This window comes from Talpa europaea (assembly GCF_964194135.1).
Source record: "Talpa europaea genome assembly, chromosome: 9".
NCBI lineage: Eukaryota > Metazoa > Chordata > Mammalia > Eulipotyphla > Talpidae > Talpa > Talpa europaea.
The window spans coordinates 18,797,085-18,812,747 of NC_140076.1; the positions used below are offsets into that span (position 1 = coordinate 18,797,085).

At 43.7% G+C, this 15,663-nt stretch overlaps 1 protein-coding gene across 1 annotated transcript in view; it reads left to right on the top strand.

The window, feature by feature from the left end:
• HDAC1 (histone deacetylase 1) overlaps window positions 1-15,663 on the top strand; it is a gene marked incomplete at its 5' end in the record, with an annotated part of 30,949 nt that continues 15,286 nt past the window's right edge. The window contains 2 exons of the mRNA XM_084243571.1: window positions 1-49; window positions 7,586-7,698. Of these exons, the coding sequence (XP_084099697.1) occupies window positions 1-49; window positions 7,586-7,698 (162 nt within the window). The remainder of the gene's footprint in view (window positions 50-7,585; window positions 7,699-15,663) is intronic.

The following is a 15,663-nucleotide window of genomic DNA, read 5'->3' on the forward strand; positions in this document are numbered from 1 at the left end:
ATGGCGCAGACTCAGGGCACCAAGAGGAAAGTCTGTTACTACTACGACGGTGAGCCCCGTCCTCGCGGCGGCGGCGGGGGCGGGGCCGGGGCCGGCCGGGCCGATCCGGGAGCCGGAGGCTGGGGGGGGCTGAGCGTTGGGGGGAGGCTGGGGGGAGGCTGAGGGGAAGGGAGGTCGCGCCTGAGGGAGGAGGCTGGGAGGAAGAGGTCGAGGCTGCGAGAGGAGGCTGAGGCCGCGCCGGGGTCGCCTGGGGCAGGCTGAGGTGATCTTCGCGGGGGAATTCTGAGGAAGTCTGAGGAGAGTTTGGGGCACCCAGAGGAGGGGCGGAATCTGATGGGGCAGGTTTCAGGGATGCAGCTTCCCGCGGAGAACACCGAAGTGTTTCTCGGTCCCGTCCTTCCTCGCCCCTTTTGGTGAGCAGTCGGCGGGCGCGCCCAGCGAGCGGTCACCAGCTTCCCTCGCCGGCGTCCGAGCGGGACCTGCAGTAGCTGCTGGGAAACGAGAGCCCTGGGGTCGGAAGGAGAAGGCTGCGACCTGTTAAAACAGACTTTTATTTTTTAAAAATCCGTTGAGCTCAGCTGACTCTGCACTGGGTCTGCTTAGGTGCTGGGGCCATGGGGGTCATCAGGTCCCTCTCTGCCTCCAGCCAGTCTGGAGGGGAGATGGACAGTGATGAAGACTTGCTCTCCGCAGGGCCGGGATAAGGAAATGCCCGGAGTGCTGTGGGTGCACAGGGAAGAGGTACCCAGCCCTGCGCGAGGAGTCGGGGAGAGAGGTGCCATTTCGGTTAGGACCTGAAGAACAGGAGTTAGGAAGGCGGGCACGGGGAGTGCAGAGCTTCCAGAAGTTCAGAGGCAGGACAGGAAAGCACCTTGGGAAAACAACAGGTTTGTGTACAGCGTGGGTGAGGCATGGATTTGAAGACAGGGTGTGGAAAGTAAGGATCAGGGATGAGGGGAAAGTTGCAAATGAGGCTAGAGAAGTGAGGATGAGGAAGAGCATGAAGGGCTGGGCATCCCATCTGCAGGAAAGTGGACTTATTCCGAGAGCTTTTGGGAATCATTGACATCTTATGCAGGCTAGTGACAGCACCTGATGATACCTTAAAATTATCTCTCTGGGGCAGGAATGAAATTCATGAATTTAGGTGTAGAAAGAGGGCAAGAACCCCAAGTTTCTGGTTTGGGCAGGTTGATGTTGAGTGTTTGGAGGAGGCCATGTCAGTTGGTAACTTTGGTTGGTTTTTGGTTTTGTTTTTAAAGAAATACTTGTTTGAAAAAAAGGGAACCAAAAAAAAAAAAGAAATATTTGTGGAGCTGTCTGGAGGATAGCCAAGTAGAGGTGTCCAGTGAGCAGTTGACCAGTCAGGTCTGCAGTTGAGAAGATGCAAGTGAGAAGAGAGATTTTTAATAGTTATTAGCGTACAGATGATAATTTTAGCAAGAGAAGAGGTTGTACTCATCCAAGAAGTTGTTACAGAGTGAAGAGAGAAAAGGATCCAGGTTGGAATTACAAGAAAAGGGCAACTGAGGAAAAAGTATAGTGCCCATTATGTGCTAATCTCCTTTGTCACAGCATTTGTAACTGTGTATGAGAATTGCCACTTACTTGTTGATACTGCTTACAGACAGTGAGTGCGCCTACCTGCATATGCTCAGTCCCCCAAACACTGCCTAACTCATTGTAGGATGGCAGTAAATGTTGGTTGGTTAAATGAATGAAGATAAAAAGGGAATGGCCAGAGGTGAACCAAAAAATATTGGGTTACAGTAGCCAAAAGAGGGAGGGAGTGGCCAATTGCTGGCAAGAACTGTTTCCTGTTTAGGGGTTGGAAGGTGGATTGCAGCAAAATGAGAATGAATGGATGGGTGAGGGTGAAGAAAAGACATCAAGTTGAATCCTTTTTATTATTTTTTTAAAGTTATCTTTTTAAAAATAAAGATTTATTTATTTTTTTAATTAATAATAAATTTTATTGTTATATTCCCCATACAATTTCAACCCCCCCATTCTGACCCCAGTCCCTCCCCTCCTGCCCCCCACCCCCCAAAAAGTGTCTCTGGTTCATAGTTTTTTGTTGATTTTGATTTTCACTTTCTTACAGTTATTCATTTTCCTGGTCCCTTATTTAAGTTTTCTAGAAGATTTATTTATTTACACAAGAACCCCCGGGTACAGGCCAGATGTGTAGGAGGGTGAGAGGATTCACCAGAGACAGAGTGGGGAACAGAACAGGCAGACTAACTGAAGTACACTGCTGAGGGGAGCAGCGGGTGAGACAGGAGAGGTCTGCTGCGCCATGTGGGTTTCTCCCTGGTCAGCTGGGATCGCACCAGAGCTGCAGAGGCCGTGGACAGCTTCACAATGAGGCAGGCGCTCAACCACCTGTGCCACCAGGGAGGCCCTAAAGTTATCTATTGAGATAACATTGATTTACCACACTGTGTATGTTCTAGGTGTAGATTGAAACCCTTTATTTTATTTTATTTTTTTAAAGATTGATTTATTTATACAAGAACTGGGGTATAGGTCAGAGGCGTGGGAGGGTGAGAGCATTCACCAGAGAGAGCAGGGACCAGAACAGGCAGATGGACCAAAGACGCTGCTGAGGGAAGCAGCTGGCGAGGCTCCCTGGCCAGCTGGGAATTGAACCCATGCTGCAGACGCTGTGGACAGCTTCACAGCGCAGCGTTCAACCCGCTACACCACCAGGAGCCCCTTTATTTTATGTTTTAAAAAGATTAATTTATTTGTGCATACAAGAACTCGAGTACAAGCCAGAGGTACAGGGGGTGAGAGGATTAACCAGAGACAGAGTGGGGTGCAGATCAGGCAGACTGAAATACACTGCTGTGGGGAGCAGCGTGTGAGACAGGAAAGGTCTGCTGCTCCATGTTGCACCCTGACCAGGCCCAGGATCGAACTCTTGCTGCAGAGGCTGCGGATACTTCACAGTGCTGTCCTTAACCCCTTGCGCCACCAGGGAGGCCCTGAAACCCTTTAAAAATAAGATTGTTGGGGCAGAGAGAGAGAATTACTGCAAAATGCTGAGAAATGAGAATATTTAAATAGCTACAAAAATAGAGAAGGGGGAGGTTGAAGCAGGAGAGAAGGGCTAGTAATAAGGAAAATAGACCTGGTGAAATGGAAAGCTAAGCATAGCTTGGGATACCAGCCTTCTAGAGGAAGCTCCTCTGTGAGGAGAGGGTGAGTGTCAAGGAAACGTTCAAATGTGGTTAAGTAGTATAGGAATCTTGGAGAAGGTATTTAAGGTGCTGTTGTGAAAGAGGGAGCTGTGAAAAGACCTCAGTCTTGGAGAAGGGAACACATTGCTTGTGAGTTTTGCGGTGAGGTCACTAGTTTGAGACTCAGATTTGGCTCTACTACTCAGAAGCTTTGCAGTATTGGGCAAGTTACTTTACCTTTCCAAGCCTCAGGAGACTCTCATAAAACAAATAATAGCAGTTACCACTATGAGAACAGTGCTGGGAAAGCTCTTTAAAAATTTAAAATTAGTATCTAAATAAAAAGGATAATTTCTTTTAAAGTCTCTCAGCAACCTGATTAAAAACTGTTAAGATGCGTCCCACCCTCAGGTACTCCCTTAGCCTTCTAGATAAGGTATCTTAGTTCCCCAAGTCTAAGCCTTGGCTGACTCTGGCTTGATAGTCCTTTTTTTTTTTTTTTAAGATTTATTTATTTATACAAGCACTGGGGTACAGGCCAGAGGCGCGCGGGAGGGTGAGAGAATTCACCAGAGACAGAGCAGGGAACAGAACAGGCAGAAGGACCGAAATACACTCTGAGAGGAGCAGCGGGCAAGACAGGAGAGGTCTGCTTTGCCATGTGGGAATCTCCGTGGCCGACCGGGAATGGAACCAGCGCTGCAGAGGCTGTGGACAGCTTCACAGCCCTGCGCTCAACCCACTGCGCCACTGGAGAGGCCCTGGCTTGATAGTCTTGCTTGGCAGCAGTGCCCATGCCAGAGACAGGGGTAAGCAGGAATCCTATTGTATAATATAGTAGTAACATGTTACTACTGCCCACAAGTTGGATATGCATAGGGATGTCTCAGCCACTGCCTTAAGAACATATTCTACCCATCCCCATGACTGATAAGTTGAGGATTCCCTGGAAATAAACTTTCTACCTGCCTTCCATACTGCTGCATCTCAAAGTTTGTGTTTGTATGGAACAAGGATCCATATTGAATGTCACTACATGTTGACTTGGAAAGCACAGTCCCTGTTCTTACTAAGGCCTCACTAAGATTAAGGGAAGAGGATGAAAGACATAAGGTAAAAACTAAGACAATGTGAATGAAGTATGGACTTTCAGTTAATGCTAATGTGTGCTATAGAGTGATCAAATTGTAACAAATACATATATATATATAATATATATAAAAGATTTATTTATGCATACAAGAACTGAGGTACAGGCCAGAGGTGTGGGGGGTGAGAGGATTCACCAGAGACAGAGTGGGGAGCAGAACAGGCAGATTGAGTGAAATACACTGCTGAGGGGAGTAGCGGGCGAGACAGGAGAGGTCTGCTGTGCCATGTGGGTCACCTCCCTGGCTGGGGATAGAACTCATGCTGCATTGGGTGCAGATTGCTTCATAGTGCTGTGTCTTAACCCCTTGCGCCACCAGGGAGGCCCCACAAATATATATTTTTTAAGATTTATTTTTGTTTATGCATATAAGAACTGGGGCATAGGCCAGAGGTGCGGGGGTGGGGTGAGAGGATTCACCAGAGGCAGAGTGGTAAGCAGAACAGGCAGATCTACTGAAACACATTGCTGAGGGGAGCAGTGGGTGAGGCAGGAGAGGTCTGCTGTGCCATGTGGGTCAGTTCCCTGGCCTGGGATCAAACTCAGGTACTCAGGCCATAGCAGTGATAGCTATGAGACTTAACCCCTAGGCCACCAGGGAGGGCCAAATTGTAACAAATATTTTACTAGTGTAAAATAAAAGGGGGGTCTGGGTATGGGGTATCTGAGAATTCTCTGTACTATCTTTATAATTTTTCTGTAAATCTAAAAAATCATTCTAAAGAATGAAGTCACGAGAGAGAAGAGAATGAAAGTGTAAACATTCTACTATTTAGAAGTTTCCCGTTATCCCAGGCCATGTCTGTGTCTATGACAGAGAGAATTGGAGTGTGACTTGGATACTGTTGGTAGAGTTCCCTACAGTGCATTGTTCCCTGGAATGAAGCCTGTTTCTGGGCCACCAAACCCCAAAGTATAAGAGCACCTTTTTTTCACTGGTACTGAAAGATCTGTCTAATCCTGAAGGATTTCTAAAGAGAGATCTTTGGATATGCAGTTTACTTGATTTTAGAATACTACTGAAGGAACTTTTTACCAATTAGACTCACAGAGCCCTTTAGATTAGGTGCAGCTAAAGTAGGTCCCTGTAAACCCATTGTAACTTTTAGCATATTGGATTCGGAGTCAGGAGAGTTGACTCCTGGATCACTCATTAGTTAAGTGATTTTTTTAAAATTAATTTTTTTGAAGTAGCATTGCTGTATAACACTATATAAATTGCAGGTCTGCATCATTAAAAATCAACATCTGTGTATATACTACATTAAGTTTATTGCTAAAAGTTGCATGATCTTGAACAGTCTCAGTTCATTTCCTTGAGTCTTTATTGAGCCTCTGTGATGTATAGGCCATATTCATCCTTGTCTTCAAAGAGCACCCAGTTTTTGTGAATATAAATAAATTGTAAATAATTTAGATACAAACAAAATAAGTGTTGCATATAAATTGCATGCAGAGGGCCTCCCCAGTGGCGCAGCGGTTGAGCGCTGGGTTGCGAAGCTGCCCGCAGCCTCTGCGGCGCTGGTTCGTTCCCCAGCTGCTCCCCGGCCACCCTCCCTGGAGAAGGGTCCCACATGGCGCGCAGACCTCTCCTGCCACCCGCTGCTCCCCTCAGCAGTGTACTTCGGTCCTTCTGCCTGCTCTGCTCCCAGCTCTGGTGAATTCTCTCAACCTCCTGCGCTTCTGACTGTACCCAGTGCATGTATAAACAAAACAAACAAACAAACAAACAAATAAGTAAAAACATGCCTCTATTAAAAATTAAATTGCATGCAGAGGAAAAGACCGTTTTGATGAGCAGCATGTATGAGGCTTGAGCTGCCTTTGTAGTTGGAGGATTATCAGAGAAGGAAGGACATTCCAAGTCAAAGGAGCAGTCTGAATAAAGGATACTTTGGGATGAAGGTGAATGCCATGTTCAAGGAGCTGGTAAACTTTCTGTAATGGGTCAGATAGTAATATTTTAAACTCTTTGCTCCCTATAGGTGAGTCTCTGTGGCAACTGTTTAGTTGCTCAGGCCATTATAATTGTGAAAGCAGCCATGGACAACATATAAGCATCACTGTGTAAAAAGGCGAGCAGTTGTATTTGACCCAAGCACCACGGCTTGCTCTTTGGAGCCTAGAGCAGAGAGAGAGAGAGAGAGAGAGAGAGAGTGTGTGTGTGTGTTTGGCAAATAATTTGTGAAGGAAGAGGGACCAATTGGAAGACTGTTGCTGTAGATGAAGCAAGAGATAATGAATTTAGTTTCCTTATCTATAAAATGGTAATAATGATCCCTGTGCTCACTATTTTACAGGGTTATTGTGAGAATCCAGTAAGAAAATGAATGCAAATATGCTTTGATACCATAGAGTGTCATAATGTGTAAAAGGTGAAATGTGGCTTATAATAATTCTGACTAATTGGTGGCTATTTTTCTGTTGTGGGATGAATTCTTTGGAGATACAGTGAGGTGTTTCCCAGTAGCGTTGAAATGAAGCTCTCACTATATAATGCTTGTGGATTCCAGGTTAGAAACTGGGCTAAACGATCCCTAAGTGCTGACCTCACAAGGATGCCCTACTTTTGTCTTGCCTTTTCTTTTTTTTTTTTTTAAGATTGATTTATTTATGCATACAAGAGCTGGGGTACAGGCCAGAGATGCGGGGGGTGAGAGGATTCATCAGAGACAGAGCGGGGAGCAGAACAGGCAGATTGAGTGAAATACACTGCTGAGGGGAGTGGCGGGCGAGTCAGGAGAGGTCTGCTGCACCATGTGGATTGCTTCCTGGCCGGCCAGGTATTGAACTCGAGCTGCAGAGGCTGTGGATTGCTTCATAGTGAAGTGCTTAGCCCCTTGCGCCACCAGGGAGGCCCTGTCTTTTCTTTTAGAATTGCCCTTTTTCAAGGAGGGTAAGAATCCCATAGACTAAGTCCTCCCTGGTGGCACAAGGGGTTAAATCTCAGCGCTATGAAGCTATCCACAGCCACTGCAGCACAAGTTTGATCCCTGGCGAGGATACTGACCCAGATGGCACAGCAGACCTCTCCTGTTTTGTCCACTGCTCCCTCTCACCCCCACATCTCTGGCCTACACCCCAACTCTTATATGCATATATAAATAAATAAAACAAGCATTAAAAAAAAAAAAAAACTCACAGACTAGACTGAACTGGAAAGAGAGTTTGCTTAGGAGTTTGTTGTAAAAGTTCCAGGGATCTCCTGGGAGTGTCTGTGTCACTGAAACTATCATTCTTTCTTCTTCAGGTGATGTTGGAAATTACTATTATGGACAAGGCCACCCAATGAAACCTCACCGAATCCGTATGACTCACAATTTGCTACTTAACTATGGTCTCTACAGAAAAATGGAAATCTATGTGAGTTACTGGGAACACTACCCCTCCCTAACCTCATCATCTCTGGTTCCTCATATGTCATCCATCATCTCTTTTTTCTTTTTCAGCTATTCATTCATCAAACATGTGTTGAGTGACTGTTGTGTAGCAAGCACTATAAATGATATTCTTTAAGTCCAGTTTAGTGCTGGGGACTGATAGGTAAACAGATAAATTGTAATACAGTGTGTTTGTACGGCAGTTTAAACTGAACAAGATGCAGAAGTAATGAGGAGTGAAAGAGGAAGGGAGATTTGGAATGTTTCCTAGAGATGATATCTGAGGAGGGTTTAAAAGATTGAATAGAATTTAGCCTGGATTTCAGGAGGGACTGACATTCTAGGAGGACCATATATAAAACACAAGGAGGTAAAAACAATGGGGTATGCTTGGGGAAAATATAAGTAGCTCTTTGTGCAGTTATTGCTGTAGCGTAAGTACACATGTGTGACTGAGGAGGGTAGAACTGTGACGTCAGCACAGATTGATGTGCTATACCAGGCAACACTGAGGGGCCAGGCTCAAAATATCCAGTGCCTAAAAAAGGATGATCAGGATTGTGTTTAAGTACATGCCAAGTATCTATTACCTCTTGATTCAACTGCTCTTGATTTTTGCCCCACCTACCAGTTTTCATAGAGAAACTAGATGTTCAAATTATTATGTAAAATCTCCCAGATTTTGTTGACTCAATTTATGGTTCTTCTTTTTTTTTTTTTTTTTTTTTTTTTTAAGTGTACATACAAACAAAACACATCAGTACATTTGTAGGCCGGATTTGGTCTAGGTTCTCAGTTTGAAACTCTTGTGTAAGCTGTGAGGAACAAGTGACGTGTTTTAAGCGAAAGAGAGATAGGAACAGGTGTGCATTTTAGAAGCAGGATCGATAATTAAGAGACTGTGGTAAGGGTTTAAGTTAGAAAATACAGGATTGGAGAGCCATGTTTTCTTATGGTTACAGCATAAGAGTCTATTGTTAAAGTCTTGCCCACAGCTTAAGTAACCTAGCAACAGCAGTATCCTTCCTTACTATTCCAGAGACTGTAAGTAGATGAGTCTCCTGTCCCAGATGGCCATGTCATGCCTCTAGAGGCAAAAGAGGCAGCTAGGGAAGGAAGGCAGGAAGGTAGACAGAGGAGCAGATGGACCTTGGGACCAGAGAGCTTGTTCAGATGTAAAGGATGCCCAGCAATGGAAAAATAGATAGCAGAGGTGTCCAGGGCTTCTAAGGAGCATTTAGATAAAGAGATGATACTTGAATGTGGAGTAGTAAGCACCAAGACCTCCAGGAACTGCCTTTTGCACCTGTACACCATGCTGATCTGGCTGCAGCTTGCTTCCTTTCCTGCCACTTCCCCCTTAGCATCCTCCACGTCAGCCAGATGAGGTTCTACCTCTTTCTACTCCATCTTGACTGGGAATATTATTTATCCTACCCAGTCTTAAACCACTGATCTTCAAGAATCACCTCAAGTCTTCTTTCTTTCATTCAGTAGATATTGGTTGAATACTTGTTAGACTCCAGAGACTGGCTATATTAACTTCCCTGAGATACTGAGATAAATGAATCCTAAATCTTCAAATGAGAGGAAAAATAAATTAATATTTTTTGAAGAGTGCTAGGTGCCAGGCCAGGGCTATCTGTTATTTCATGTAAGCTTTATAACAACCCTAATTTATAGATGAGAAAACAAGTTCAGAGGATAGCTAACATGCCCAAAGTCACATAGCTATTAATAGATGGTTAAGACTAGATCTCTAGTTCCAGGATCTGTATCTGTTCATTTGTCTTCTTTTTCCTTTGTAAACATTTTAACAAGAAGTCTAGAGGTTAAGAGTCTCAGGATTTCTTGCTTGTAACATCAGGGACCCAGGTTTATTTTGCTTAGCCATCTTAGCTTATGTGATTTCGTCTTCATGTTTTTTTGCCTTCGTACAACAGAACCCAAAGAGGAGGGGAACAAGGACAAAATGATCACTCTTTACTGTCTCTATCCCACACTCCCCTTTTTATTAAAGAGGAAAACCCTTTCCAGAAGCTTCCCAACAAATTTCTCTTTCTACCTATTAGACCATTTGCCTTCCTCTCAGGCCATTCCCCAGTAGTTGGCTTAGACTAATCACGTTTGATCCCTGGGACTGGGTACATTAATACCCAACCAAATCATGATCTTTTACCAAGAAAGAAGGGAGAGAGTGACTGTTTGGGAAGCAACCAACAGTGGCTGTCATAGGTGATAATAATACCTTACTGGAAATGACTGTATCTATGTGATAATCTTACTGTAAACTTCTGAAGCAAAACCTCAGTACACTCGCCTCCACTTGTCTTTGATTCAGTTACCAGTGGTCAACCTAAGTCCAAAAATATCATCTGTGATAAGATATTTTGAGGGAGAGAGAGCCCACATTCACGTAATTTTAATTACAGTATACTGTTACAATTATTCTATGATTAGTTAGTTTATCTCTTACTGTGCCTAATTTATAGATAAGACTTTATCATAGGAGGGCCTCCCCGGTGGCGCAGCGGTTGAGCGCTGGGTTGCGAAGCTGCCCGCGACCTCTGCGGCACCGGTTCGATCCCCGGCTGCTCCCCAGCCACCGGAGGAGGGTCCCACATGGTGCGCAGACCTCTCCTGCCACCCGCTGCTCCCCTCAGCAGTGTACTTCGGTCCTTCTGCCTGCTCTGCTCCCCGCTCTGGCTCTGGTGAGTTCTCTCACCCTTCCGCGCTTCTGACTGTACCCAGTGTATGTATGAACAGAACAAACAAATAAAAAATAAAAATAATAATAAAAAAAAAAGACTTTATCATAGGTATGTACATATAGGAAAAACATTAAACATTTATCTCAGTATCTCTAGACAAATGTTAGTTTTACTAGGTTATATACTAGAGTAGAATTGCGGGATCAGGATGAATTCATATATATGGTTTGGTATTCTTGGGCATCCTCTGGGGGTCTTGGAACGTATCCTCCACAGATAAGGGGTGACAAATGTATAACCTCCTTTTGAAAACTCTAGACTGTTTTCTTTAATATGACCTTTTTCCTTCTCTCTCTCTACCTCTACACTGAGTGTAAATCTTTGACGTTGTTGCCCCAACAGTGTTTCTCTGCATTCTTCCCTTCTATCTTCTCCTTTCTCTGGGGTATGATTCCAACAACCCCTTTCCAAAGCTCAGATAGCCATTTACTATCTATCCTGAAATTGATGGTTGCTGACAGTTCTGAAAAAAAGCCACTTAGACTTCTTACAGAAATAGCTGTATTACTGCTTTTTCAATAACTAAAGGAGACACATTGAAGTCTTTTTCACACAATTTCACCCTCTTTGGTTCCTCCCCCAATTCTCTCTCCACACTTCTAATTAGTATCTCTCGGAATCTACATCCTCACTCTTCATTCAGGCACCTTTCTATATACATCATCAAGAAACATGCTCTCCTTCTTGCTTTGGTTGCTAATTTTGTATATTTCCAGACTTCTTATTCATTGCCTTCTGTTCTTTTGTTCTTTAAATACTTCTATAAAATATTGAGTATATCTGAAAGAATTTTTATAAAGTATATGTAAGGTATAAAGAATCTCTTTTCAGTTATTACCACTACTTTAAGTAAACGAGCACTGCTATGAATGCTGAAGGCCCTGCATCTTTTCCCCGATATTCTTTTTTTTTTTTTTTTTCTATAGAGGCATGTTTTATTTATTTGTTTGTTTGTTTGTTTGTTTTGTTTATACATGCACTGGGTACAGTCAGAAGCGCGAGAGGGTGAGAGAATTCACCAGAGCCAGAGCGGGGAGCAGAGCAGGCAGAAGGACCGAAGTACACTGCTGAGGGGAGCATCGGGCGGCAGGAGAGGTCTGCGCGCCATGCGGGACCCTCCTCTGGTGGCTGGGGAGCAGCCAGGGATCGAACCGGCGCCGCGGGCAGCTTCGCAACCCAGCTCTCAACCACTGCGCCACAGGGGAGGCCCTCCCTGATATTCTTTTTTCCCTAGAGTTAACCTCTGTCTTGAATTTGGGGTTTATTATTTCTTTTATAATTTTATGTCATTGTTGCATCAGCAACACCACAGTGATAAAAAAAGAAGCAGGAGTCGTGGAGCAAGCTGTAGGATGCAGGATGCCACTCAGCAAGATCCTGGCCTTTTTATTGACAGAGAAGGATGTATCGAATTGAACACTGGATTTGGGGCTTTAAGGAGGGTGGGTCCAATGATATACACCCTCCTCCCACCCATGGCTCCAGTGTTATTAACAAGTTGTTCCACTGATCCGTCCCTGGGGCGCAAAGCACTTCAGTCAACACCCTCCCCCCCACTCCCATTCCCGGTCATACCTTGGGATGTATGCCTATTGCCCCAGGGAGAACTAGTGACCTGCTATTGTCTGACTTGAAAGGAGCCTTGTACGCAATTTTCTTTATAATTTTACCAGTATATGTTTATGTATTAAGTAATACATGTTTTAGTTTTGCATGTTTGAGTACAGAGCCTTACAATATTTATTATATAACTTGCCTTTTTGCTCAGCATGTTCCTGAGCATCATACATGTTGATGCACTGGCTGTATTTATTTTCATTGTATTTCATGGAAAGAATAGGCTACAATTTGTATCTAGTTTTTGGTTATTACAAACACTGCTGCTGTGAACATACTTGAACGTGTTCTTGGTACGCAAATGCTGATTTCACTAGGGCATATACTAGAGTTGAATTGCTGGATCAGGATATATTCACATTGACCCTTATTAGAGAATGCCAAAATGATTTGCCAGCAACGTAGAAGAATCAGTGTTCCAAGTCCTTGTCAACACTTACTTTTGTCATATTTAAAATTTTTTTGCTAATTTAGGTAGGGATGAAATGATATTTTGTTATTTTTTTTTTAAAGATTTGTTTATTTATGCATACAAGAACTGGGATATAGGCCAGAGGTGGGGTGGGGGGTGAGAGGATTCACCAGAGGCAGAGTGGGGAACAGAATTGGTGGATTGACTGAAATACACTGCTGAAGGGAGCAGCGGGTGAGACAGGAGAGGTCTGCTGCGCCATGTGGGTTATCTCCCCGGCCAGGGATCAAACTTGTGCTGCAGTGGCTGCAGATAGCTTCATAGGTTGCGTCTTAACCTCTTGCGCCACCAGGAAGACCCCTATTGTTTTAGTTTGTATTTCCCTGGTTCTTAGTGAGGTTTAATATCTTTTTGTATGTTTATTGGCCGTTGAGATTTCCCTATTAAAGTTCTTAGGTAAGCCCTGTACCCGTTTTTCTATTTGGTTGCCTTGTTTTTTTGTTGTACTTTTAATTAGACCCAGATACACAGAATAGGGTTAATTATCTTTGATTCTGAAGTGTCACTGATCCATACTTTGTCCTTCAGAGATTTAGATAGAAATGAATTTCAAATAGTGGAAAGAACATCATCACAGAAACTGTGGTAGGGAAGCTCTACAACTTTTGTTGAAGAAGACATGTTTGTCTGGAATATAATATTTATGAGAGAGGGCAGGGGGGAATTAGATTGGAAAAGGAACCTTGCAAATTTCCTTGATTGCCCTGTTAGAATTTAGAATCTTTTCTTTTTTAATTAGGAAGTCATTAAATGTTTTAGAGCAGGGCATTGACTTCAAGATTTTTGTGATACCAATATGGATGAGGATAAGGCTGTATAAAAATGGAACCAATTAGGAGGCCAAAAATAATCCAAATGGGTGTCGGGTTTTTTTTAAAGATTTATTTCATTTATTTATACATACAAGGGCTGGGGTACAGGCCAAAGGTGCCGGGGCTTGGGGACGGAGGGTGGGGGATGTTGAAAAGATTTACCAGAGACAGAGTGGGGAGCAGAACAGATGGATTGACTGAAATATACTGCAGAGGGGAGCAGTGGGCAGGACAGGAGAGGTCTGCAGAGCCATATGGGCCAGCTCCCTAGCTTCATAGTGCTGAGACTTAACCCCTTGTGCCACCAGGGAGGCCCCAGAGAATCAGTTTTTTTAGGGCAATAAATGTTTATTCAACTCTTGCTCAATAGGGTAGGGCCAGACATCATGCTAATTCTTAGAATATAGACCTACTCCTGGCCTCCCAAGCAATCATGCAGTTTTTAAACAGTTTGAATATGATGATAAGGCAAGTACAGGTTCTCAAGGGAGTACTTCAGAGACTTACATAACTGAGATCTGGGAGTTAAGGACAACTTTTGGGGGAATTCACTTTTCACTTGTAACCTAAAGGTTGTGTAGAGGATGGCCTAGTGTTCTAGGCCATAGCATCTGCAAAGGTCTAAAGAGAATTCCCTTAGAGAATTGTAAGTAAAATTGTGTTTCGCAGATTGGTACAAAACAACCCCTCAAACAATTTGTTTAGCCCACAAAGTATTTTTAAGAACTTTATATTTATGAGTGGCCATTTTTTTTTGAAAAATAAAAGTTAACCCAAAGGCTGGTGCTTGGGCTCAAATGCATGGTAGTAATCAGCTAGAGCAGTGTAAATGCTGGCCCTCTGTTAACTAGTTTTGTTTTGTTTAAGCACTAAATTAGCTAATGCCTGGCCGTTGTAAGTGCTTTGTATTTGGCATTCCCTGGGCTACCAGATAAAATATTTAGAGGGATGCTAGAAAGCTGAGCAGGAACCAGATTATTCTGGTTTTTCAAACCAGGTTAAAGAGTTCAAGATTGGGTAATTGAGTTTGAGTAATAAATTCTCTGAAGGGTTTTTAGAGAGGATGGCATGTTTTGGTTTGAATTTTAGACAGATTGTTCTGCCTGTAGGATTGAGAATTCACAACGGTTGCTGTTGAGCCCATGTTGAGTAACTGAGTACTGTTAGGAGATTATTGCCACAATTTAAAAATATGTGGTGGCCTGGGGATGAGAAGTGGAAAAGATTTGACAGATACATTAGTATTGTATTTTCAATAGAAATTGAATGTAGAAGCTGAGGAAAGAGAGAAATCAAGGGTGATACTTGATTTCTCTCTTGCGCAAAGGGTTGAAGGTGATAAGAATAGTAAACTTGGGAAAGAGGACATAAGAAAAATAAAGTGGTGAATGCAGTCAAGATTATGGAGGTATAATGAAAGGGACTGGCAGTATATTAGAATGGAAGGCAAGACAGAGCTTAGGTTTTCAACTGTGTGGGTTTGTATCATTAACAAATAATAACAGTGGGCCTCTCCAGTGGCGCAGCGGTTGAGCGCTGGGTTGCTAAGCTGCCCGCGGCCTTTGTGGCGCCGGTTCGATCCCCGGCTGCTTCCCGGCCACTGCAGGAGGGTCCCACATGGTGCGCAGACCTCTCCTACCGCCCGCTGCTCCCCTCAGCAGTATACTTCAGTCCTTCTGCCTGTTCTGCTCCCCACTCTGGCTCTGGTGAATTCTCTCACCCTCCCGCGCTTCTGACTGTACCCAGTGCTTGTATAAACAAAACAAACAAATAAATAAATAAGCATGCCTCTATAAAAAAAAAATTAAAAAAAAATTAAAAAAAAAAACAAATAATAACAGAGTTTTAATACCTCTAGCCTCTCAACAAGTCGTTAGGTCCAGTTTGAAATGTCGCTAGGACCTGTGGATGGGGCTGGCTGGGAAACTTTGGAATTATGAATCTGGAGCACAGAGCAGTGATCAAGATGGAGTGAGAGTTTGGGTAGTCATCTGTCTAGAAAAGATAGTGAAAGTGCAGCGTTGGCCTCACTGCCAAGAAGGTAAAGGAATTGGGATAATAAAAACATAGTATTTGGAGCCAAGTCTTTTTTTCCCCTACTCTATGAGTTTTTTTTTTTTTTTTTTTTTTTGTACATATAAGAACTGGGGTGTAGGCCAGTGGTGCAGGGATGTGAGAGGATTCACAAGAGACAGAGTGGGGAGCAGAACAGGCGGATAGACTGAAATACAATGCTGAGAGGAGCAGCAGGTGAGACAGGGGAGGTCTGCTGTGCC